The sequence below is a fragment of the Amphibalanus amphitrite genome, unplaced genomic scaffold (genome assembly GCF_019059575.1).
Source record: "Amphibalanus amphitrite isolate SeventyFive unplaced genomic scaffold, NRLGWU_Aamphi_draft 002111F_arrow, whole genome shotgun sequence".
Taxonomy (NCBI): Eukaryota; Metazoa; Arthropoda; class Thecostraca; order Balanomorpha; family Balanidae; genus Amphibalanus; species Amphibalanus amphitrite.
In genome coordinates, this window is record NW_024883604.1 from 8,838 (window position 1) to 34,536 (window position 25,699).

Below are 25,699 nucleotides of genomic sequence, written 5' to 3' on the forward strand. Positions count from 1 at the left end.
TCAGCTCGCGCAATTTGATAGTGGCGTGCTGCTATCACCGGTGAAACAGGGCCCTGATATCACGTTTCGCGAGCTGACGTCATGTCGTGACGCCATACTGTTGTCGTAATGGGTAGTTCCGGCGCACGATTGCCGCGACCTTGGCGGCGGCATTAAGTGACGTATGAGCCTAAAAGTAAGAGTTTACGCAGTCATGATAGTATATATATTTTTTATATATATTTTTTCAATATGATGTATTTAAAAGAAGTTGGGTTTAGGAAAAATTTTGACATTAACTTCGAACATTTAGCTGATGACGTAAAACAATATTGCGGCAATCGTGCGCCAGAATTGCCCCTTACGTCAGCAGTATGACGTCATCACATTACGTCAGCTCGCGCAATTTGATAGTAGCTTGCTGCTATCACCGGTGAAACAGGGCCGTGGTATAATAACAAATGACAGAAGAAAAAAAAACGGAGACCAATCCGTCCTCGTGTAGAGCACAGCTATATTGCACTACTCAAATCATTGGGCACGTCATGCTCTCCCCGGCTGCCGAATGACGCCATTGGCACAAAGATCGAGTACAGTTCGTAGCTTCCGACCGAGTCAGACTCTACATCTAACGGGAATATTATGGAGGCATCCCGCATCGAAAGAAAAGTCCTGCATCTCATTCGCCTGTCGGGTATCATACCAACACGTAACACACTATGAATATGTCACTCGTCCAAGTGCCTGAGCAACAACAGCAGCTGCACCGGGCTTTACCCAAGCGCCTAAAATAGCGCCGGGTACATCGGCACAGGCTGCACAATACACGGACTACACTGATCACGCGTGACTAGCGTTCGTCACCGGTCCACCAGTGACGTCACGGTCCACTGCGGCCGAACTCCAGTGACGTCACCGCCGCATGCTGCGGAACATCTTGGTCAGTTTTCTGGCGCTGTAGCGGACCGACTTGATCAGCCCGGCGGTGAAGATCCCCTTGATGCTCTGAGAGATGTTCCTCATGCGAGTGATGTCGCCCAGACCTGAAAAACGATCGTATTGGGTGATGCCTCGGGCGGAGATGGGAAGTGTAGGCGATCATTGAGATCGACCACAAAATGTAAAACCCCAAACATAATCTAAATGCTTAATTGAGCATAAGCATAAGTAACACAGGTGATAGAAAATCGAACTCTCATAGGAGGAGGTTGCAGTATTGGAGAAAGCTCGTCAAATTAGCAGGTCAAATCACTGTTACCAAATGCCCTTGCTCCTGTCGACTCCACGACACGCGTCATCTACATAAACAGCCAGCGGACACCCCGACGCCCTACCCCTGTCCACTCCACCCGGTCAGCGGCGCCCACCGGACCCGCACCTCCTACGATGACGCCGTTGGAGTAGATGTCGCAGGCGGCTCCCCGAAGGACGTCCTCCACGTCCCGGTGGCGGCCGTCACGGTTCCAGCGGCGCGTCACACATGTCTGCTGGGCGGCAGGTGAATGGGGGGGGGGGGGTGAGGGGAGGTGGCAGCCATTAGGCGACATGACTACTGCCCACAATTCTTATCCTTATATCAAGAAAAAAATCGTATCTCAGAGCGGAAATTGGCGATCGTGACCGACCACATCTCCACTGTCTCGCAACATATTTAAGTCGTAGATTTCATAACACAAACGTAGCTCATATCATTGCACCTACGAGTCCTTTCGCGTCCACCACTCCCCATTTTACCTCCTTCAGCGCCCCTCCTCCCCCACGTATCCCTCACCTGCAGTTCTCGCGGCAGCATCGAGAGGTGGTAGAAGCGCGCCGCTGGGGACACGTCCTGCCGTCCCGAGCCGTTCGTCACCTCCATAAACTCAGAGAGCGACTCGCGCGCCGGCGCGTACAGCTCCGAAAACTCCTGCAGCTGGCCGTCCACGATGTTGGATACCTTGTTCTTGTCCTCGCCCACCCACATTCGGAAGTCGCCTGCAGCGGCCGGGAGAAAGAAATGTGTAAAAAGAATAGTATCATTGGGGCATTCCACGTCAAATCGAACAAAAATCGGCTGTTTTGCACCTTACCATCAGCGATTTCATTATAAATTTGTGAGCGAGTTCCTGTGTCGCCCCGGACATTACATTGATGTTTTTTTGCACATTCTGACCACAGGTCTTCTAAATATAGGGCATCAAATTTTTACAAAATGTTGCATCTTTATATTTTTGAACGACCATAACTTTGGTTGTACTTGTTTGATTTGAATGAAATAAACCTTACTGTTTAGGTAATTTCTTAAGCATTTGTTTAGAATTGCATCGACTTAAATATATGACCTTGAAATTTACTTAACTCTGTTCTTAAGCACAAAAATTGAAATAGCAAAAAACACGCCACCTTCGATTTGGCTCATTTTCATGTATTTTATTGCCTACCATATTCTTAACAACCTGTGAAAAAATTAGAGTGGGCCATTCATAAGTTTTGAAGAAAATGGCACATATGCAAACGTATGTTAGCACGCGCAGTGGAGGGGGAAGAGTGAATTTCGCCCCACCCCTCCTGTTTTTCGCCAATATCTCATAATATTGATGCGAAATTACTCATGGCTACCTGTCCAGAATTGAATTGCACATCTCAACGTGCAAGCAATAAGAAAATCGGTTCACAACTGTTCTAGTAATAGCGGTGTAAAGTGAACATCCTGTCGCCGCGGCGACGCGGCGACTCGGCAGCCGGCGCCGACCGCTACGCGCCGCCTGAATTGTAGACTGTGCCGGGACGGAACGGAACGGTTCCGTCTTTACATCGCGCTCCTTACCGCTGATTACGTTCGATTCGCGTCAAATTTTGTGAGAAGACTAAGAAATGTACAGGCAATCTTATGGTGAAAGAATTCTGAAAATAGGTTGGTAAACAATTGAAATATGAACGTGTAAACACAAAATTGTGACTGCTGCGTTTCCCGCGTCGGCCGATCCCGCCTCAGCCGGCGACATGTTACTCTTAGCAGGACTCTAACTGCCATATTTATTATCGGATTAACTAGAAATTCCACATACATACTCAAAAATGTATGTTCTTTCGTATAGTGAAGATCAAAAGACGTGAAGATATCGTTGCGTGATAATGTTTTCGTTGAATTTATTTCATGATGCATTTCCACACGGCTCAAAATTCACCGCAAAATACCGTTTGCCTGAGACACTTTTACAGTGGAACGTGAATGCTTGACTACGATGACTATGCATTTCCATTCTCGCAGAGTTTGGGATATCACTAATCAGCAATCATTCATTTCAGAAAGTGTACACAAGCAAGCGTGTCTTGACTCTGTCTTTCAAGGTCACGCGCGGTTGCGTGATGTTGATGCATGAAAACGGCGTTTGCCGCGAAAGTTATGAATGGCCCACTCCAATTTCTTCACAGATGGTTAGGAACATTGTGACGGACATAATATGTAAAAATTACTCAAATCGAAGGTGGCGTGTTTTTTGCTATTTAAATTTTTCTGTTTTAATTCAAGGTCAAATGCATTTCAAGGTCACTTCAATTTAATTTTATAATTAAAAATCAAAGCCTTATCAATTGCCTACAAGACCCTGTTAATATCATTTTGATACCAGAAAAGGAACCAGAGTTATAAGCATTTAAAAAAATGATGTGTGGCATTTTTGGCTATATTCGATGACCTATATCTCGGCGATACGTTATCAAATTTCGAAAATATTACACGTAACTCAGTTTTGAACCATGCCCAGTCTGCCTACAAATTTTCAGAAAAATCGAAGGGGATGACGGATTTCGGTGTTTGATTTGACGTGGAATGCCCCATTATCATCCTATTGAATCGTGTGTTGTCACCCGGACTAGAAATACACACCGTACCTAACGGTGACAGAACATAATTATCTCTAGACATAATGAAATCTATATTCAAAGCTTCTCGAAGTGACCATTTGCATTTTGACCAACCACCAGCGTTTGCGTCAACCTTGCAAAAAGAAGGTAGCAATTAGTGTAACATCTATTTGTATGTAGGCATTCCAAGGATATAATAATGTACGATTCGCTCGGTTACCAATGTAGCCAATGTAGGAGAGCGCAATGATCCGTTTACGCAGCTCGTTTACCTATGTAGGAGAGCGCGGTGATCTTGGTGTAGACTCGGTTACCCACCTATGTAGGAGAGCGCGGTGATCTTGTTGTAGACTCGGTTACCCACCTATGTAGGAGAGTGAGGCGATCTTGGTGTAGAGCTCCCGCTCGCTGAAGTGGCTGGGCAGCAGCAGCAGCGCCGTGTGTAGAGCCGACTGCAGGTTCAGCCGTAACGCCGTAGACAGGTCGTCGGCTGCGGGAGACGGAGGCAGGTGGTGAGGTGGGAAGGTGTGTCGCAGAGACGGGTGGAATGGAAGCCGCTCGCCAGGTGGAATGTAGTTTTGAACGCTATGAGATGGATTAAACCAATGCAATTTGGAACTATATAAAAAGTGTAAAAGGACGGGGTCTTTGCATGATTATCGAACCAAAAGCGCACTGACGACTATTATCAGTTCACCAAGCGTTTTACTAACCGCCCTAGCTGATCAGAACGGTACCAGACACACTACCACACGAAAACTACAAACTACACGAAAACCACACCAAACCACACAAAAACACACGAACAAACCACACGAAAACTACATGCTTGAATAAGGCTGGTCACGTAAAGAAAGCCGCGATTCATTGCCATCACCACCATTAGATGAAAAAGGTTGAACAGCACTAACGTCACCACAGTAGTAGTCCAACACCCCGGGACTCACAGGCGGCCGGCCGGAGGATGCGGCACGGCTTGTGCAGTCGCCCGGCCACGTACAGTGTGTCCCAGTCGAGCAGGTCCGACAGCAGAGCCGCTGTCGAGATCACGCCGTACTTGATGGTCTGAAACGCGGCACAGGCAGAGGAAGAGACTGGTTAGACTCGGAGGCCGCTGTGTGGAAGTCTTGGCCTCGCTTACAATTGTACCCAAGAACAGTAACACTCAAAATGGAGCAACGGACAGCTTCCGAGTTGCAAAACTGTTATTGCTGCTTGCTCACATTCGTAGTTACGTTAAAATCAAACTATCAAACACCACACAACACACAACGTTGATCACCATTGAATGAATAGAATGAATTACCAGAGCTTTACCCCATTCTCGACTGGCACCAGGGTGTTGAAGTACACTTTGGCGCCGTAGTCTTTCTGCCAGGAGGAGACGGTGCCGCTGCCCAGGTACTTCAGGAACGAGTAGTGGCGCGGGTTCTTGGCAATGTTGGCCTCATGCCAGCCTTGTGGGTCGTCCACGGCGAATACAAAGTCCACCATCTGGCCTGACTGAAGCAGAGGAAGCATACGTACTAATCGAAAATATACCAAATATCCCAAACATGCGAAGCATGTGAAAACGACCTTCACAGAACGCAACTGAGCTAACCATTCAAAGCATTTTAACCCTCGCCGGCCGAGGAGGAGGGCGGGTGCCATCTCCCCCCATAGTTTTTTTTTTTTCGCGGTAGCTCCGAACACGCCGGCGATAGAGAGCTGAAACTTGGCATACCTGACCTTTGATTCAAGCCGGATCTTTTAACACCAACCGCATTTTCGGGTGAGGTCAGGTCACTGACCTATGACGTCATAAGTGAACCTCTGCACGGTCTTCAGATGTCGCAACTTCGCAAGACCCTCACTGCCAGAGGAGCTTTAACAGGGAAATGAAACTTGCAGGACCTAGTTTCCATCAGGAGCCTCACACCTTGTATATCTCGTATTTTTCCTAAAGGTCATATGAGGTCAGGTCACTTACGTGACCTCACCATTACCTATAAGTCAATGGGGAAAATGAAAACTGCTAGTCTGGCGCCGGGAACGACCTCCAACTATCCCAAGGACACGGCGTGATTTTATTAATTCCTTGCAAGGTTCGATGCGACACTTTTGCAATGTTGACCTTGTATGACGTCATTTCTGACGTCATTAGGGTCATATTAGATTTTCGTCAATAACTCCCGATCAAATTGAGCCAGCGAGTCGGGAAAGCCACCAATGGACTCGGGAAGACCTGCCGAATCGAATGCTATGCGACATGACCTCATTCGACCAATTTCGTGACCTGAGGGCGCTGAGCTGACCGTGACCCTAGGTCAACACCCAAGTTGACCTCACCCAAACAAAAAGTATATCATTCCACGCGCCTAAGCGAAACGAACACAATGCTGCCAAAATCGCGGCTCTGCGGCCGTTTTTTGCGAAGTTATTCACCAAAAACGGAACCGTACCTTAGGGTACTTGACCTGACCTCAGAGGTCACCGGTTGACCTAGGGCCTTAAAATCGGGTAGCAATCTCTGCGTCTCGTAACGGCGCACACGCTCGTTTTTTTCCACGACGCGCTAGCTGCACCAGGCCGGGCGAAGCGGCGAGGGGGTCGTACCCCCCTCGGCCGGCGCGTATGTAGAACCCAATAGGTCCGGCGAGGGTTAAATGTGGCAAGAAATTCCAACTGAGCCTGTGAATCGCATTTCAGATCAATCAAATGTAAAAAAAAAGATTCACTGGAACAGGGTTAAGAGACAGAAACAAGCCTCAGACCACCAAGAGAGTGTCGTTTCATATAATAATCCTGAATAAACTAAAAATCATCCAGATATAATAACCTAAATAAACATTACCTTGGCGTTATTTTTCTGTGAGAAGACGCCTGATCCATAGGCGAATGCAAGAGACATTGATCCAGGGAACAATGTCAAACAATGCTGCAAGAAGTCATGATTAATAATCTTCGTGTTTCTTATAATAGACATAATGCATTGAATGGCAAATCCTGAAACAAAAAGGTGTCATGTTAGAAGTTCGCTGGGATCTATTTAGTTTTCAGTATAGCTTTTTGACACTGATAGGAGTGTCCAAGTCATTGAAAAAACTGTTCTTAACAACCCTAAACGTATGGTCTGCACGAGCACTTCGGGAGTGAGCTGACGTCCCCCTGGCACTGAAGCCCCGAAGGTTTCTAGTGGGAGACTGTTCTTGCCGATGTACCGATGTGCTTTACTCAATCCGAACGACGTTTTGCATCAGGGATGACAGGGTATACCTATCGAGAGCTTTGTAATTGTATACTGTATGGGACCATACCCCAGACAGCAATTTGGTTTGACTCAAGTCCGGCATTTTGCCCCGGCAACTCAGACAAACTCAGACTTAGACAGAGTTGGGCCGGTGTAAACGGAACGCCTTCGAAACAGGGGTTTGGTTTGATATGGGTCTATTCCAATTCCCGTTGGCCAGTCTTTGCCGTAGTGCTCCGGAGTTGGTAGGTATGGTTTCAGACGACCGAGTCCTGCTCAAGACCGGCTCTCTGCCACAGCGTGCTACGGCCAGGTCCGGCTGCCTCGTAGCTTCTCTGGCTTACTGTGGCTGAAGCACAGTTGAGGTACGGCACGAATAATGTGCGGGCCCGCCGGGCGAGCTCCAGGATTGTGTGTTGGCTCCAGTTAAGCTCCAGACATTGGCCGTACTTCGGCCGGTGTAATTACCAGAGCTAGCCAGAGTAAAACCAGACACAGCCCAGACCAATTTGGCTGGCTGGGACACCACACAGACCATACGACATACTGAGTACACTGTAGCCCAGTTTCCATGAGCATATGATCGCCTTCTGTATGCACTCAGCAAGTGGTCATTCTCTCCATTTTGGTTAGCATTGCAGAGAGTGGTGCTGCTAAAGCAATGCTTGACATTCTTGATTATCTGAGATGTTAGAGCTCCCAAACTTGAGGTCATCAGCGTACAGCTGATCTTAGTAAGAACTGGTAGCAGATGTGGTCGATATTCTGGATGTAAGCCCACGGCATGTCCATGTATGGCTGCCTACAGATAGTTGGGAGCTTGGTATCAGCTCGTAATCTCATCTGGATCCAATGGGCAAGGTTACTACACATGGTCATAGAGATGATGTGAAAATGTCACTGTATTTTGGTCTTTTTATTGCTAAAAAATACATTTGTGCCATGTTAATGTCAATGATCAATTTCATTACCATTAGGTATATTTAGGTATAATATAATACTATCCAAAAACACAATGCAATAGATTGAGGTTGAACGATTTCTATGTGACCCACAGCCATATAAATTGATGTATTAGGCACGAGAAAAATAGAAAACGACATACCCGCAACCAGCAGGCCTCTATGACACGTTGTTGTTGAAGAGTTAGGGCGCGCAGACCTCTATGACACAAAACCCAAAGAAAAATAAAAACAACCACATGCAGTGCTGCCAGATGGGGAAGGCTGTAATCCTCCAGATCAGTTACAAAAATCCTCCAGATTCCTCCAAATCCTATTGGTAGATATAGAAAGGCGGTCTTGGACGCTGCGGGGGGCTATACCCCCAAAAAAGTTTCCCCAAATTTTAAAAACTCGTCGCATTTCGAATCCTTTCGCACTGCTGTGCAGTTTAAAAGATACTTTTGTCTTAAAAGTTGTTAAGTTTTCGTTTTAACCTAAAAAAAAACGAAAATTTTCGTCGACTTCGGGCGCTGCAGGGGGGCCGGGGGCATTTGCCTTAAATGTTCCCCTTAGATCCGCCAGTAGTTTGGTACCCTCGTAGATATAGCTATAGACTGAGACATTCTGCAGTTTCACAGTGATAAAGGACGTGATATATCCTAACGGGTAGGGTGACGCTGAGCAGGAAAATGCCTTTTTAGTCTTGAATGTGTTATATTTTTCCATGAAATTGAATATAATAATCGGGCGACAAATCCTCCAGATTTTCCTCCAGAATAAAAAATCCTCCAAAAGCTAAATTTGTCCGCAAATAGAGTTCAAAATCCTCCAGATTTGCGGAAATCCTCCAAATCTGGCAGCACTGACCACATGCAGTCATTCATCAAAATTAATTTTGTACGTCAGAATTGCGTCAAAATGGTCAAAATAAACAACGCTCAAAAGAACAGCAACAATGAGTTTTTCGGTGCTACAAGTTTTCTGCAGCTTATGCAATAAAAGAGCATTTTTCACCTTAATAATCAGTTAAACACCCTTATTTTTTATTTTTTGGTGCAAAAAATTCTTTAAATTGCGCAACAAAAGTTGTTGGTGCCAGACATCATGGTGAATGATGTCATTTTTATTATTATTTTATAGCTGTATTTTAGTTTTTCATTTTAAGCTATCCTTGGCACATACTCCGTGGGAAATCTTCGAAGGGCAAAAGGCAGGCAAAAGGCAAGTCGGTGACGCACATCAACCATCTTGGACTTTGGAGTGGAGGGCAGGGGGTTATTGGTAGGTAATTGCTCATTTTATTATTTTGAAAAATATTTCGCTTATTGTATTTGATACTTTGAAAACCATAAGTAAGAAATGAATTAGGTGAACCATTGTTTTCCCTTTTTCTGTTCTAGCGGTCAGTGTTTAATGCTGGGACTATGATAGGAAATTCAACTATATTTTTGGATTTTGGAATGTCATCTGAGTCTCATGAAATATATAAAAGCCTGAAATCAATTGTTTGCTGCTTATTGTGCATCCTTCAGTTGAGTTACCTTTGTTTTGCATCACAATCAGAGTTTAAATGTTACGCTTTGGGTTGGTTTTTGGCAAGGCGAGATAAGGTGCCTACGTTTTGACTAGTAAATCGTCCTAGTAAAAGATAAAGTATAAGTAAAAGTTTAAGCTCTTGTGCTGGGTTTCACTGCGAGTGCTGTCTTATTTGGGGCACAGAGTGACAGAAGCCTTAGTCAAAGATCCAACTACCTTTTTGCTATGCAAGAAGCTTAACTCACTTCAAGTTACTTTATATTATATTGACAGTGGGTAGTCCATGCACATGTATTATTTGTTTTTCAACTTAATGCATTTTTCATTTCATATGGACTTGGAGACTCCATAGTCCATATGACTCCACAGTGGAGTATGGATGGATGAGTGAAGGACAATATGGACTTCCAAATTTCAAATCTTCTTTACAGCTTGATGCTTCCTAGTTCATGGTTTTACCAAGCCTTAGCCTGGTTGGATAGCTGGGTAGTGAGCTGTACACATTAGATCAGTGTATAATACTTTGTTCTGAAGATCAAAAACCAAGGAAAGGAGAGATCTGTCTTGCTCACTTATCTGCAAATGATATCTGCAATAATTGAGAAGGCCACTAGTCCTATGAATGGTAGTCTTGTCTCTACACGCTGTATATAATATGGGAAAGGGGCAGCACAATGTTTTATGCTGTACCTTACCTTGCAGTGGTTCCACCATCTACACTCTACAGTCATGGGGTCCCTAGAGGAGCCTGTTCTTCAGCTCAGCCACAGTGATCCAGATGACACCAGCTGGATGTCCTCCACAAATATTGTGAGTTTCACACAATGATGCTATCTCATTATCACAGCATTGGGAATGAGCCTAGATGTGTTGGTTCTGTGTTAAAGCTGTTAAGTTGCTTTAGAATATCAGAATAAAATAGGCTACCTGATTCATGTATGTTTATTAGCTTGGCTTGTTCTTTTACTTGATGTCATATTCCATGAAAATCTGTTCATGCTTGAACTTCAGCCCTGTATGTCCCATCGCGCACTGTCTGTCCGTCCCTCACCGTTCCCCACCATGAAACCTGACCCCGCCCGGACGACCGTACGCCGCAGGCGGGGTACGACTTCGAGTTCGACCCGCCGCTGGAGGCCAAGTACGAGTGCCCCATCTGTCTGATGTGCCAGCGGGACTGCGTTCAGACGTCGTGCGGCCACAAGTTCTGCGGGCCCTGCATCCTGGCCTGGCTCAGGTGAGAAGGGTGGTCAGGCGGTGCTGGGCTGGCCCGCTGGTCTCGCGGCGCTGGGCGGCGCGCGGGGATAGTCCGCTGGTCCCCGAGCGCTGGTCCAGAGGCCCGAGTTCGGACCCGATTGGTATACAGGCAGCTGTGGGGGAGACTGGGGCTGGTAGGGTTGGTAGCGGCGGCGGCGGGTCGGGGGCGGCTGAGAGTTACGCCACCGCAGAGCTGATAAGACGGGGACTTCCCGCTTGGAAGGAGCGACAGTCTCGCTGCAGAGTGGGTAACGGATGTTGTGGGCTGCCGCCGGGGTTGAGTTTCGCTTATGTACAATGGTTTATCCGCCCGAGTTGATACGGCCGACATTCACTTCGTACTGAGGCTGGAAATAGAGCGTGCCAGCGGTGGTCTTATGGCAGGAGCTCCAAAAACGGTTCACTAGATCCAGCTGGGCGGTGGGGCGGACCGCTAGACACCGCTGCCGGTATGCTAATCCCGAATACCGGGAATGAGGAGGCACCGGGCGGATGGCGTTCGTGCCAATTGAATAGAGGCCAGCAGGATGCCGAGATGGAACTGCTGATAGAAAGGAAAGGCCGGATTATCATGCAGCTGGATAACATGCAACAGCATGCTCATGTCAAACTGACATGATATGAATTGAGCCCAACTCGCTAGCGTGTCTTTATTTTGCCTTTTGCTTTCTCGATTAATCTCAATATCATCTAGGACCAACAGGAGAATTGTTTGCTACTGTGGCACGTTCGCGTGAAGCTAGGTACATAATTTATTCGCAACGCTAAGAATGGAACTGTTGAATGCTGAATTATTGTGTAGGTACCGAATAGGCCTTCCCTTTCTGATTAGTCGTGCTATAGTGTGGTATCATTAACCGATGGCCATTTATGTCATTCTGAGTTAGGACCTAACGGAGCCTTGCAACCTCACGGCTCACGCCGACTATGACAGTTATTATTGCTGTTGGTGACAGGCAGCAGCGGGCTCATTTAGGAACCGGCTGCAGCCCCACCTGTACTTTATCGCACAAATCCGCCTCGCCACCACGCCATGAAGTTGGCCATGCCACCTGTGTGGTCCTACCCGGTGAATCTTTCAGTGTCGCTCCGCGTGTTCTCGGCACGCCACACTGTGTGTTGGTCGAATACTGCGGGAAACCCGTCCAGTGTTACTGCCGGGGTCCCGTAAGTGGCATCATAGGGGTATGGTGTTACGCAACACTTGTTTTAAGATCAGACTGGTCACACTATCGGTGAATATCGTTAATATGAACGTAGACTGCATACGAGTGCCTATTATTGCGTTACTATTTCACGTGACCTTGAAGACTGCGCACTTATTCAAGGTCTATTTTTATCCGATAACACATGTCCACATGACAACGGCATTTCTGGTATTGCCGTCACCCAGCCCGCTATGTGCCGAGTTTCGGTGAATTTACTCGGCACCGTTGATGCATATAACCTCCCAGGTGAGCTGCCTCCTCTTTCTGGTATGCCGCGCTCGCTGAGCCGTTATCAGATTAGGACGACCGCGTGGAGTGGCGGTGGGAGGCCTCACGGCGAAATACGTGAGCACGAGAGCTGTTCTGGCTGTGCGGACTACATATGTGAGCACGGGAAAGTGGATGGATTTCGGGGTTACGAGGACTGGCTGCTCAGAATACCTGAAAACGAGAGGCTTTGTGGCTGGGCGGCCGGTCATGGCAGAATATAGGTCATGGATAGAATCAATGAAATACACGAAGGAGACTGGAGGATGACCAGTGCACACATACTGGCTATTGCTGGTTGGTTGTAGCGTTTCTGCGGTATTTTCCTTTTCAATCATGGTTTTTGCTTTATTGTTGCCATGGCACGTAGTAACTCGTTCAACAGGCCTACTTTTTCATAAAACTGACAATACCATTTTTGAACTCATAGAGAGTACCATTTTGAAGCTCCTGAACCGGTATGGAACTTCGCGAGCTATGCGGTACAAGTGCACGCTCGTGCAACTGGTTTTAACGCCATTTGCCCGTCATCTCTTCGTGAATCTGTGCCTACTCTAGCGCCGTGCTAGCTCTGCCCCCATGCGGACATGTAAAAGGATGTGGAAACTTGCCGTAAATGAGTGAAATGACCACACACATGGACAGTTACGTTTTCATCACAAATGCACCGTTCACAGGACTCTCTTATTTACCTGTTACGCCAGAGACCACTCTGTTTTTATCAGTGTGTCTCGTGCTGTGATCCGCCGACCATCACGACATCGAAGCGTGTTGCCTCGGCACGGTCTGCATTTATTTTACGGCCGCCGCCGCCGCCGCTGCCTGGCCTTGGCGTCAGGTGTAATATCCGTGACTGTGTAACTGCCGCGACCTTCACTAATCGGCCTGGTGATGGCTGACGGGCGGACGGCTGGGAACTGGACCCCGGCTGTGGCTACCGCCCGGCCGGCTCCGTAGGGAGTCATTTTTCACACGGGAGACACTTGGTCACACTTTAGAAAATCAGCGTAATGTATGTGGAGCATAGTGTTGTGTCTTGCGTTTTAGTTGGCACTGCGACGGGCTGAGCGGGGCAGCGAAGCACATTTACCGTTCCACGTTGAGGTAAATATGTATACGATAACTGAGATGCTTTAGCCGCCGACGAGACTATTTTGAACAATAGCTGAACGTTCACCACAGATGAAACTATGAATTGAAACTATGAGACTCTGCAGACGAAACCCTTCGCCTCTCTACCGACCATTTCACATTACCCGCCGTCCCGTCAACCCTACCCTGACCCGTCCCATGTCTCCCCTGTTCCGACAGACGGGAGCGCGAGCAGTGCCCTCAGGACAACCAACCACTCACCGAGAACGACATCTACCCGGACAACTACACGCGCCGCGAGATCCTCCAGCTGCGCGTCCACTGTCCCAACAGCAAGAGCGGCTGTCCGACTCTGGTGGAGCTGGCCAACGTCGACAGACACCTGACTGAGTGCGAGTATCAGGTGAGCGAGAAAAAAAAAAGAAATGAGTAAGATGAAATATGAGCACAAAAGAACGTGGTTTGCCCACGGCCAGTTTTGTGGAAATAACGTTCTGATAAATCGTCGGCTTGAAGGTGGACGTAATGACAAAAGGGTTGCTTGCTATGTTATCGTCAACGCAACATTTTAAGTCATGCGTAGCTTTTAAGCTTTCTTCATTGCTCCCGGCTGTATCAGTGTCATTGGGATATTTATCTTCGTATCTCGATAACTCCGCTTTGTGTCGTTATTTCGCCGTAATCACTCTGTGTTGCGCCTCTGACCAGTTGACACGGATAGCTGTAACCTGCCTGCCCCCTGTCTGTCCCCAGATCGTGCCCTGCCCGAACCGCTGCTCGATGCGCACCATGAAGAGGGAGATTGCCGACCACTGCCAGAGCAGCTGCCTGCGACGGCTGGTCAACTGCTCACTGTGCAACGAACAGTTCCAGCTGAACCAGCAAAAGGTCAGTGTTATAAACCCGACCACTGCTCACTGTGCAACGAACAGTTCCAACTCAACCAGCAAAAGGTGAGTGTTATAAACCCGACCACTGCTCACTGTGCAACGAACAGTTCCAGCTGAACCAGCAAAAGGTCAGTGTTATAAACCCGAACACTGCACACTGTGCAACGAACAGTTCCAACTGAACCAGCAAAAGGTCAGTGTTATAAAACCGACCACTGCTCACTGTGCAACGAACAGTTCCAACTCAACCAGCAAAAGGTCAGTGTTATAAACCCGACCACTACACTTTCGAGCAAGTGACTGAGGCTGTTGTCAACACCCTAAGCACAGCCAATCGGCAGCATTAGTAGCCTAACCTCTGGCGAGCCAAATAATATAGGTGATAGTTGTAGCCGATAATTTTCAGCCCCGCCTACTAGAGACAGTGGACACACTAGAGAAATGCGCCTATTTTGGGAACGAAGCTGGTTGAGATGGCGATGTATTCCTGCCTGCCCCCGCCCCTGTCCCTGCCCCCGCCCCTGCCCCTGCCCCTGCCCCTGTCCCTGTCCCTGTCCCTGTCCCTGTCCCTGTCCGGCCTGCCCCTGCCCCCGCCCCTGTCCTGCCCCCGCCCCCGCCCCCGCCCCCGCCCCCGCCCCTTTCCCTGCCCCCGCCCCTGTCCCCTGTCCCTGCCCCTGCCCCTGTCTGACACTGCCTCCTGTCTGACGCTGCTGTCTATTGTCCGCCGGCAGTCGCACCTGACCACGTGCCCTCTGGTGGCGCTGACATGCGAGTCGTGTCAGACCGTTACCCCGCGCCAGGAGATGCAGCACCACCTGGCCGAGGAGTGCCCTCGGACGGTGGTGCCGTGCACCTTCCACGAGGTGGGCTGTAAGGAGCGTATGGTGCGCGCCGATCTGCCCATCCACCTGCAGGAGAACACCCAGAACCACATGAAGGTGAGGGGTGGAGAGGGGAGAGGGATGGGGAAGGGTAGGAGGGTGTGCGTAAGGGATCGGAGAATGAGCGATAGCTGGTGGATAAGGAGTGGTGAGATAACGACAAAGAGCGTTAGGGATGGGCGTCGCGTTACTTTGTAGTTGCGGCACCTTCAAACCCAAACAGTAAGTCAGGAATGGTGAGAATGCGCCTGCGGTAGCAACGAGGGAAAGATGGACAATAAGACTGGGACGATTCTCACAATGCCGTATCTGCGCACGCAGTAGGAACAAGCTCGAACTGCGCCCCCTGTTCTTCAACCCCGCACCCCACCCCGCTCTGACGCCCCTACCCCTATCCCCGCCTCTCAGCTGCTGGTGGCCTCCTACAAGAACGTGTCCGGCTTCATGTCGGACCTGGGCCGAGCGGTGGGCGCCCTCACCTCCCCGCTGGCGTCTCCGAGTCTGAACCGGCAGGGCAGCTCGACCAGCTGTGCCAGCGAGATGCAGCGCCAGTGGAGCTGCAGCTCCATGCAGGACGGCGCCTGCGCCACCGCGGCGCCGTGAGTGCGCCGATGGGTGGTCTACAGTGGGGAGGGGCGGTCAGGCTGACTGGTAGCGATTGCCGATGGAGTTTTTTTTTACAACTGCTGTCAAGCAATACGGGAGTGAATGTTTCGGTGTGATATTGCTATTTGTTAAATCAAAGCTTTTGTTTACTCTTTCCACGAAATAGTTATATTTATATATGGCGGTTCCATGAATGGTCGGTGGTAGATGTTGGGCGTGACTGTTCTGGTGGCATGGCGTTACCATGAAGAGTCGCTAGTGAGCTATCTTTGTTTTATCACCTTACCTATGATCCTAACCGTCCCTTTGACCCCGTCTGACCCCGATCCGTGACCTCTCCCTAGCCACCACCAGTCGGTTTCCGTACCCTTTGTGCCGATTGAGGGGGCACTAACCGACCCTTGCCTCTGCGCCATGTGACCCTAACCCATGTGACCCTAACCCATGTGACCCTGACCCCTGACCTGACCTGCCCCTCAGCCACCACCGTTCAGTCTCCGTGCCCTCGGTACCGGTGGAGGGAGCGCGCGGCACTGACACTGACTGACCTCCTCTGACCTCTGACCTGTCCCCCAGTCACCACCGGTCCGTCTCCGTGCCCTCGGTACCGGTGGAGGGAGCACGCGGCACCAGTGAGCTCGAGCAGCGGCTGCAGATGGACTTCAGCAAGTGGGACCTCGGCAAAAAGTCCGCCTCACCAGAGAAAGTTATCAAGGTGAGCTTCAACGATCGCGCCCCGTAGTGGGGAACGTAATGGAGCGAGGATTTGTGTCGTCGATATTGCGCTTCACCGCCAGGAGATTTGGCCCACTTTTTCTGAGTGGAACTAAACAGTGGTATGGCCTTGTCTGGTGCAATAGCTTTTCTACACATACATACCAGTCGTTCATGTAACATGTCAACCCGCTTTAACTGGCCCCTACCGAGCAGCTCGCTCTAACTGCCGCCGCTCTTCCCCCTTCCCAGGACATCTGCGAGAAGCACGTCCGCCTGGAGCAGCGGTCCCGCGAGCACGCCATTCAGATCCAGAACCAGCGCACCCAGATCAAAGAGCTGAAGGAGGCACTGCGCCGCGCCACGCAGGCGCCGCACGAGATGCTCGGCAGGTACTGCAACGGCACGTTCGTCTGGCGCTTCCACAACTTCGCCGCCGAGATCCGCGAGATGACCGACAACAACGCCAAGGTGCGTGGAGGGAGCAGACGGGAAATGCGCGACCAGTGGGAGTTAGGTGGGATGTGGCTTTTGTGGCATGGAACTTGTGGCATGAGTTTGTGAGGGGACGAGAGTCATGGACTTGGGTATGATGGGATGCTAGATGGGACGTGATTTTGATAAGGCAAGATTGGAAAAACAGAAAGGAAGGTAGATAGTGACATGGCTATGGTGGGATGGAGATCGTTGATGAGGCTTATTTTGATGGTAACGATGGTAGTTATTCGCCTGTCGCTCCCGTTTGTGCTTCTTTCTTGTCTCTCACCTGCAGATCTATAGCCTATAATTATTCGCCCAGTCCTTACCCCCTCAGTAAGGCCTCTTACATAGCGCTGCCTATGGTTCAATCACCAGCAGCATTGCCGTTTCGCTGCTACGTGTTACTCTGTGTCCCTACCAGCCCGCTAACTACCCTCTCCCCTCCCCCTCAGGTGGTCCATTCGCCCAGTTTCTACACGTCCCCGTTCGGCTACAAGCTGTGTCTGCGGGCCAACCTGTACGTGCGGGACGGCGAGTGCTACTTGGCGCTCTTCATACACATGCGGCGCGGCGAGAACGACGATATCCTCGAGTGGCCCTTCTCAGGACGGTTCATCGTTTCACTGGTGAGTGCGGGGGGGGGGGGTTAGAACTTGTTTCAATTGTGAGAGCTGGGATTCATTTTGTCCCAGTGGGGACTGGCTGTCTCACTGGTGAGTGGTGAGGAAGTGGGACTCATCGTCTTACTGGTGAGTGGTAAGGGTTGAAACTGAGTCTCAATGGCCGGAACGGGGACATATTTCAGGGCAAGGTCAGAGCCATGGATGACATAATAGATAATAGAGATAATAGTATTATTTCATCCATGGTCAGAGCTGCTGTTCTTTGGTTTCTTTCATCTGTTTTGCTGGTGAGAGCCTATGCACTTCTCACGTAAAATCACTAGTCAGAACGGGATTGTCAATTAGCCAGTCCTGTTGAGTGTTGGGAACCACACTGTCCGTTTCTCTGTTTACCTGAAACTATGAGGGCGTATGTTTCAACGGCTGTGATCACACCTTATTTTATAGTGCTTGTTCTTAATGATGAGAAGCATGCAGTGTTGGCTTACCTACTTTACATTCCCTAGCAACAAGTTTTGCAAGTGTCTGCCTAACCACGTTCCGACCTTGTCAGCCACATTAGCACCGTTTTAAGCCCATTAACCCGCTGTCCGCTGTACGGTCTCGGCACCGCGGCTCAGTTTGGTGTGATAACACGCGTATCCCGCGGAACACTGACGGCGACACTGGCGCTGCCGATCTGCCGGCGACCCCTCTCAGTGGGCGGGGCTGCAGTAGCCGCACAGCTGTCGTGGAGTGAATCACTGGCGGTCTCCGTACCAGTGCCTGGGACTGACTCTTACTCACAGTACACTCAGACCCTATCGGTGGATTGCTTCCGCGTCGGCAAAATTATAATGTCGGATGTTTTCATGTGTCCCTCTCCCTTTGACTTACCATTTCCTGATGGATATATGGTCACTAAACGATCAAGTATGGCAGGTGTTCCGTGAGTTTGTGTTACGTGACCGTTGCGTGCTATTTTTGAGGTCATGCTTAACGTGACGCGAGTATGTGCGATGTGTACATTTACATAGTGTCTATGGCATGTTGTCATGTCTTTTCCCCATGTCTCTCCCATAATGTGACGCCTCTGTGACGGGGTGACCGCTAACACCCCGTGTCCCCTCCATCCTCCAGATTGACCAGTCAGACAACTCTCTGCGGCACAACTTCACCGAGGTGATGCTCACCAAACCCGGCCTGGAGGCGTTCGAGCGACCCCGCGACGACCGCAACATCAAGGGCTGGGGATTTCAGCAGTTCATGCAGCTGAGTCGCGTGCGCAGCCACTACCTGCGTCGAGACACGGTCATCATCAAATGCGTGGTGCAGGTGGGAAACGGCTACCGCGAGGAGGCCATTCCCGCCGGCCGCTAGGCGGCGCCAGCGGCGGGGAGGAAGGCTGACATCGACAGTGGGCCGATTGGAAGTGCCCAGAGTGACAACTCTCGGCGATGGCTGAGAGGCGTGAGGCTGATGCAGCAAGCGGGTACGATGCGATAATGGTGGTCCCGATGTGATTGAAGGTAACCGAACATTCCAGTGGCTTATGTGTTCCGTCCGTGTGACTGATTGTTGTGAGTGATACAGAAGTGTAGTGTTGGGTTAGGACGATTTGCTGGCCGTTGGCGGTGCTATACAGCACCCGGTTAGATTAGTGAGAGGTAACTAGAGACTGTGATGGGCGCGACACGTGCCGCTCAAGCGTGAGAGCTCGCGCGAGGTGAGAGTGCTCGAGACATGGAGCCAGTTGACTGGCTAGTACTCCCAGCTGACTGCAAGTTGTTGAAACCGTCAGAGTTGTGCTGCTTTCCTGAAACAGAGACTGCTACTGCTGTTGAGAAGATGCTAGAGTATATTGCGCGCGGTTTGTGATTCTGATCAAATGATCGAAGATTGCCGATCAAAGAATGTTCCATGCGCTCGAACGAATTGGAACCGAGAGTGACTTGTATTTTCTGGATGTCTTTGAAGGTTTCTTGCCGGACGATATGAATGCGTCTATATTTGATCAATTTTCTGCCGTCTGGTGGCGACGTGTTGTGCTTGTCTTGGGGCCGGTGGCCGGAGCCGCCCGCTGTTGCCGCTGTCTTGGATCATGTGCCGTCCGACGGTGCCTTTTGCCGCTGCTGCCCGGGGTTGGCCGCCCGCCGCTCCGGGCCGGCGCTGTGATTGTTGTCTGTCCGCGTGTCCGTCCGTCTAGTCCAGTCTGGTGTGTGTAGGATGTCGCCTTTAATCGCTGTAGACCGCTGGTGCCTGGTGGTGACCATTTTTTCGACCAACTTTGCCGTTGTTCAGCAGCCTGAACAAGCGCGTTACCCCAGCGCGGTGTGATTCGTGCTTCTCAGCGGGTCACTGGCACACAGTATGAAGCCAGCCCACAGTGGTTCCTGTCCTCTAAAGCCTGTGTGGCTCGAACGACGGTGTCCCTGACTGTCCGGTCCCGTGGGCGCCCCGCACGAGGCCTTGGCGGCGCCCACCGTGGCAAACATGTTTAGAGCGGTCCGCCGGACTCAGCGCCTAGCGCGTGTCAACGCATCTCCGGCGCATGTTGCACGTTTGATGGAATCTATTTTAATGGATTGTTGTTGTGTGCTCACCGGTACGTCGTGTCGGCGGCCGCGGCGACTGTCGTCCGTACTTTGGTCGCTCACTGAGTGCTCGTGTGCCCGCACCTGCCTGATGGGAGAGGGAGGGAGGGCCAGGGCCGACCAGCTCCGCCAGAGATGGTCTAGGACTGCGCGGTAGCCCTGCACTGTCAGTGGACAACAGGCGGTGAGCTGTGGAACTCTCCGAGATAACGTGGGTGGACATACGACTTTGAGACTCCTACATTCCAGCAGAACCGTCCGAACTCGAGTCCCATCGGCCCGCGAACCCGGCATAATTGTCACTGCTTTACCTGCGTTGTGATTCCATACAAGTATGGTTGTGGACTGTTCTGTTGAGCGCTCTTGTGTTTTATTGGATGTTCCGAAATGTATCGGAAGCCTTTTGCCTACGTACTGTTGTCTGTGTTTTGATAGTTTTATGGTCCGTGTATTTTTTTTTTTTTGTCGCTGATTATGTACCTAACCAATAAGCATTCCGCATTTGTAATACCGAGGCCGTCGCGGCGAATCCGTCATTGCGGTGTGTATTTTTTGTACATAGCCTCAGTGCTGGCGGCTGAGACCGGGCCGGGCGCGGCGCTCTCAGTGGAACTGGCGGGCTATGCCTCAGCGGGGCATGGGAATCTCCATTCGCGTCAGGCGTGTGTCCAGTGTCCCACAAATAAACACAAACACACAACAGGCGTGTTTTGTCGGCAGCATCCGCCGGGCTCACGGGAGCAGCGCATTTCTGCGTGACTCTAAAGGCCTGGCTACACTATGCGTTTTCTTCGTGCGTTTTTTGCGTGTTTGCGTGTTTTGCGTGATATCGTTCTAGAAAAAAGAACGATATTACGTTTTTGTGATGTTTTTCACCTTAAATTTTAGTTACATAAGAGTTATATTAGCTTTTGTATATAACCAAAGTAAAAATTTCAGACTTGTGCCGGGACCAAAAATCAAGATCCAGGATCCTCAAGGTCCCACGGCAAATTCAATTTTTAGAATCCAAGGTTTCCAAGGTCCAACGGCAAATTCAATTTCTAGAATCCAAGGTTTCCAAGGTCCCACGGCAAATTCAATTTCTAGAATCAAGGTTTCCAAGGTCCCACGGCAAATTCAATTTCTAGAATCCAAGGTTTCCAAGGTCCCATGGCAAATTCAATTTCTAGAATCCAAGGTTTCCAAGGTCCCATAGCAAGTATACTTTGCAGGGTCCACAGTCCCCAAGGTCCCACGACAAGAATGCATTGCAGGATCAGCAGTCCCCAAGGTCCCACGACAAGAATGCATTGCAGGATCCACAGTCCCTAGGGTCCCACGACAAGTGTGAATTTGAGGATCTAGTCCCCAAGGTCCCATGACAAGTACACATTTCAGAGTTCAGGGTCCACAGTCCTCAAGGTCCCACGGCAAGAATACATCTCAGGATCCAAAGTATTCAGGGTCCCACAACAAGAACTTAAACATACTAACATTCTGATGAGCAGACTTACTTCTAAATATTCTGCCAATGGATGCCCAGCAACATTTAAAGGGGCAGAACCTATGCAAACCTGTGAGTGTGGACTGTGGTGGTTTTATCGTTAACCAACATAGGTAGGGGGAGCTTCAACACAAGTTAAAAATGAATCATAATATCAATCTCTCCTTCTTTAACCTGACAAATTCGTAAAAAATATAGGTAGGTAATAGGTACCTTGCAATTTGTATTGTCATGTCCCTTTCAATTCAATCTTACCTTATCAGTAGGAATGTAGGATAGCACCTTACAGTTATTGAAGACAGACATTCAAGTATTCTTTCAGGCAATATAAAAAACCAGAAATAAAACCTACAGGCTTCATAGAAATGGAAAAGTTGAATTGGATAGGTATATGCTTTAGATTTTCTGCACATTCAGTTACATAATACCTAGGATAAAAAGTAAAATATGTTCTAAGTCTTGTCTGCGCGAGCGCTCACAGAAAAACTGATCAACTAAGCCAATAGAATTAGAGTATCAGCGAGCGCAAACCTTACTTACTGTTCATTCACATTAGATTGAAGGCTCTGAACAAAATTCCATCTGACAATTTTTTCGTCAGCCGGTTATTCGTCGGCAGATTTTCGTCTGACTTTTTCGTCTTGCATTTTTTCGTCTGTTCGAATTAATTTGGTGCATTTTTCGTCTGAGTATTTTTCTGTCCGGCATTTTTTCGTCTGGACGAGGCGGAAAATGTCCTCATGAAAATAATGCGCGGACTTAAAAATGCACAGACGAACAAATGCATAGACGAAAGTCTGCGGACGAAAATCTGCAGACGAAAAATTGTCCGACGAAAACCTGCTAAACGAAAAAGTTGAACTGTCATGGAATGATTGCTTATATTGCTCATTGCTCAATGGTGATTTGATGAATTGCAAAACAAATAAGTTTGACACTTACTTGGTCAGTGGGTAGCTTCCAAGTAGCTTCAAGCCCGGCATATCACAACCCAGAAAATATGTGAGGTCAGTTGGGCAAACTAGACCTTTGGAATCAAAATATGGAGGCATCAAAAGATTGATTCCTTTTGGGCATAAATGCAGACCATTTCTAACTTACCAATCACATAAAAATAAGAGAGTGTTTCAAGAAGGAGCATGCCTGATCTTGAACAGAAATGCTTGAACTATCTCCTAAGCAAAATAATATTGCTCTTATCATAACAATTTAAATTCTATAGGTAGTGAAAGGCAATCAAGGAATTGATTCACTTTTAACAGATAATCATAATATTGATTCCCCATCAGCTGGCTAATCATTATTTTGATTCACAGGTAATGTTAACAGATAGGCAACAATGACTTGCAAGAATACAGCATTTATCTTGCTATTATTCTCATTTAGTGGTATCCTCAGCACCACAACTGATACCTATAGCATTGTTGTACTTTACCTTCACTACATTTGATAACAACTCAAAATTTTTAAATGTCAAGAATACAAAAACTGAAGCAACAGGTAAAAACCATATAAGTAATATAAAAGCACTACAACAATGATAATTAGGGGTTTAAAAATTTCATTTTGCCATTTTACACAAATACTGATTGGTTAGTAAGTGATTCATGATACAGAAATAACATACAGTGTGATTTCCTCAAAACAGCTTTTACGTGATGGACAGTGGCTCTGTCTTTTTCCCATTCACAAGGCCAAGGGGACAATTTCTTAGCTTTGAGGTAACACTTTTTGCAAACCTACCACATTTTTCTACCTTTTAAAAGAAAAATCTCACCGTCATGGGCCTTTTTTCAACCGTAACGATTCATTTGAAGTCAAAAGTGTACCCAAATGAATCAAAAAATTGATTCCATGCCCATATTTGGTCATGGCTCCTCCCACCAGAATCAAATTATTGATGCCTCCATATTTTGATTCCAAAAGTCTAGTTTGCCCAACTGAGGTGAGATTAGAAAAGAACTTTCCAAACCACCACTGTCCACTGTTTGACAGTTTCATAATCCATAACATTGATAATGTAAAAAGCTACCAGGTTTCTTGTACCAGTTCTGCCTCACAACCATGGCAATGATTTTGCTCTATATATGTCTACACAGTCTGGTTCGTTTTCTCTTCGTGTAGCTATCTAGCCCCTTGCAGCTGGTCGCTCAACCATAGATATTTATTGAAGTGCTTACAGACAAAACCTAGTGCAGGGTCCTTAGTGGCCCATGTGCAACATAAACCTCATGGTCCAGCTTCCAGGATTCTTGAGGTCCCTCAACAAAATGGTGGTGTAGGTCCAGACCGTTCTCCTAAGATCCCATGACAAATAATAAAACTGTTACTGAAGGTCTGCATTCTGCAGGGTCTTGCAGCATACCAAAATTTTGAGGTCCTAACCCCTGGGTTTCCATGGTTTTAGGGCATATGAAATGTTGAGGTCCTGGGTTTCTAAGGTCTCATGTCACATGAAATGTTGATGTCCTGGGATTCCAAGGTCTCACGGCATATGCAAATGTTGAGGTCCTGGGATTCCAAGGTCTCGCGACATATGCAAATGTTGAGGTCCTGGGATTCCAAGGTCTCGCGGCATATGGATGTTTTAAGGTCCTGGGATTCCAAGGTCTCGCGGCATATGGATGTTTTAAGGTCCTAGGTTTCCAAGGTCTCGCGACAAAAATGACAATGCAAGGTCCAGGATCCATCAAGGTCCCAGACCTTGGACTCTGCGAACCCTGGATCTCGGATCTTTTTGGGACCTTGGCACAAGTCTGAAAATTATATTGTTTATAACTTTTTTCCTAGAACGATATTACGCAAAACACGCAAACCTGCAAAAACGCACGCAGAAAACGCATAGTGTAGCCAGGCCTTAATGCTGTGACTCACGGCGATACTGCAAAGAAGCTTATCTGTCCTACCGCTAAGTGGACTTCCTGATCACGAGATTGTCTCTGAAGAACGCATTAGGAATAAGGTGGTGACTGGTGGCTCCCATTGTTTATCTTCCTCGTCCCTACCGAGTGTTTACCCGTGAATTGTCAGTCTGCGGTCGATTTCATCTCACTCTTTGCCCGAGTTATCCGTTAACGGTCTATTTCTCAGCCTCCACGGTGTTGTCGGCTTTACTGGCATTTGTGGCTGTCGGCCGGCCGGAAAGGGTCTGCAGTCTGTCAATTATGGTCTGTATTCACCGACAGACATGATCAGCTGCATTGCCTACAACACAGACGTCACTTTTTTTACCCGAAAGTCTTGGTTCGCGTGCAACCTTGATCTGCAGCGGCGTGGATCGGTGGAGACGGGGGGCTCAAGTGACAGCCTGAAGGCATAACTGGGCCGCCGGAGAAACTCCGATATACAGTGGACGGATGCGGAGTAGCGTGTCAAACAGCAGTTGATTGGAACGGACGGGGAAGGACGATCGGGTGGAAACGGAAACGGCAGTGAACTCGAACCGGAAACGGCGGGACGCGCGGAGAAAAGGGTGCTTACGAGGAACAAAACACCCAAATGTATAATCGCAATGTTTGGTGCCGAGCAGCGCCAGCGCGCTGCAAAATTGCAAATGACGTAGAGGACCGATGGCCTATGTGTCCATTTCTAGAATATGTATACCCATCTTTAGAGAAAGAGGAATTTATATAGTTTAGAGCTTTTACTTATAAGTGATAAGATCAGCAATTCCAAATCCAAGGCGAGGACTGTTTGAAAACGCGAAAGTAAATGTTGCTGCCACTTCGTCCTATTTTTACTTTTCTCTCGCCGAGCTGACTTTGCAAATCAAAACAGCACCAGCGTTGTTACCAGGAGGAACTATCAGATTTCCGCGGATCTCTTTCCGTGTTCACATCAACCGATTTGGCTGCGTTCCGAGCCGGTGGGGCCGTCGCGCCCGCAGCTGGCCCGACCGGCCCCGTGCCGAACCCTCGTCGGAGCCGCTCTCCGCCGGCAGAGAGAGCCGCCCGAGCACCCTCTCCCCGTCGAATCAATCGTCGGCGCGCCGGCCTGCGTCGGTCTCGACGCGCGCGTGCGCCGCCGGCGACGCGAGAGCGACGGTCGCGGCGCGGCCGAGTCTGTTGTCTCTTGTCGCCCGGGAC

At 48.8% G+C, this 25,699-nt stretch overlaps 2 protein-coding genes across 4 annotated transcripts; one reads left to right on the forward strand and one right to left on the reverse strand.

The window, feature by feature from the left end:
- Positions 1-508: 508 nt before the first annotated feature.
- On the reverse strand, positions 509-8,228 carry LOC122376356 (phosphatidate cytidylyltransferase, mitochondrial-like). Of its 3 annotated transcripts, none has more exons than XM_043356179.1 (8): positions 8,163-8,228; positions 6,662-6,813; positions 5,143-5,324; positions 4,773-4,890; positions 4,190-4,315; positions 1,751-1,953; positions 1,358-1,463; positions 509-1,022 (listed from the first exon to the last, which is right to left on the reverse strand). In XM_043356179.1, exons 3-8 carry the CDS (start codon positions 5,317-5,319, stop codon positions 892-894), a joined length of 861 nt encoding a protein of 286 aa, XP_043212114.1. In that variant the 5' UTR covers positions 5,320-5,324; positions 6,662-6,813; positions 8,163-8,228; the 3' UTR covers positions 509-891. The 3 variants fall into 3 exon arrangements, with proteins under 3 accessions (XP_043212114.1, XP_043212112.1, XP_043212113.1); XM_043356177.1 differs by having other exon boundaries at positions 5,143-5,328; XM_043356178.1 differs by lacking the exon at positions 8,163-8,228 and adding an exon at positions 7,129-7,151 and having other exon boundaries at positions 5,143-5,328; positions 6,662-6,817.
- Positions 8,229-9,212: 984 nt separating this feature from the next.
- LOC122376357 (TNF receptor-associated factor 6-like) lies at positions 9,213-20,568 on the forward strand. The gene is made up of 11 exons (XM_043356180.1): positions 9,213-9,282; positions 10,240-10,347; positions 10,638-10,774; positions 13,581-13,764; positions 14,115-14,249; positions 14,983-15,189; positions 15,541-15,731; positions 16,315-16,453; positions 16,705-16,923; positions 17,385-17,558; positions 18,675-20,568. The coding sequence occupies exons 2-11, from the start codon at positions 10,267-10,269 to the stop codon at positions 18,912-18,914; spliced, it is 1,707 nt and encodes a 568-aa protein (XP_043212115.1). The 5' UTR covers positions 9,213-9,282; positions 10,240-10,266; the 3' UTR covers positions 18,915-20,568.
- The last annotated feature ends 5,131 nt before the right edge of the window (positions 20,569-25,699 follow it).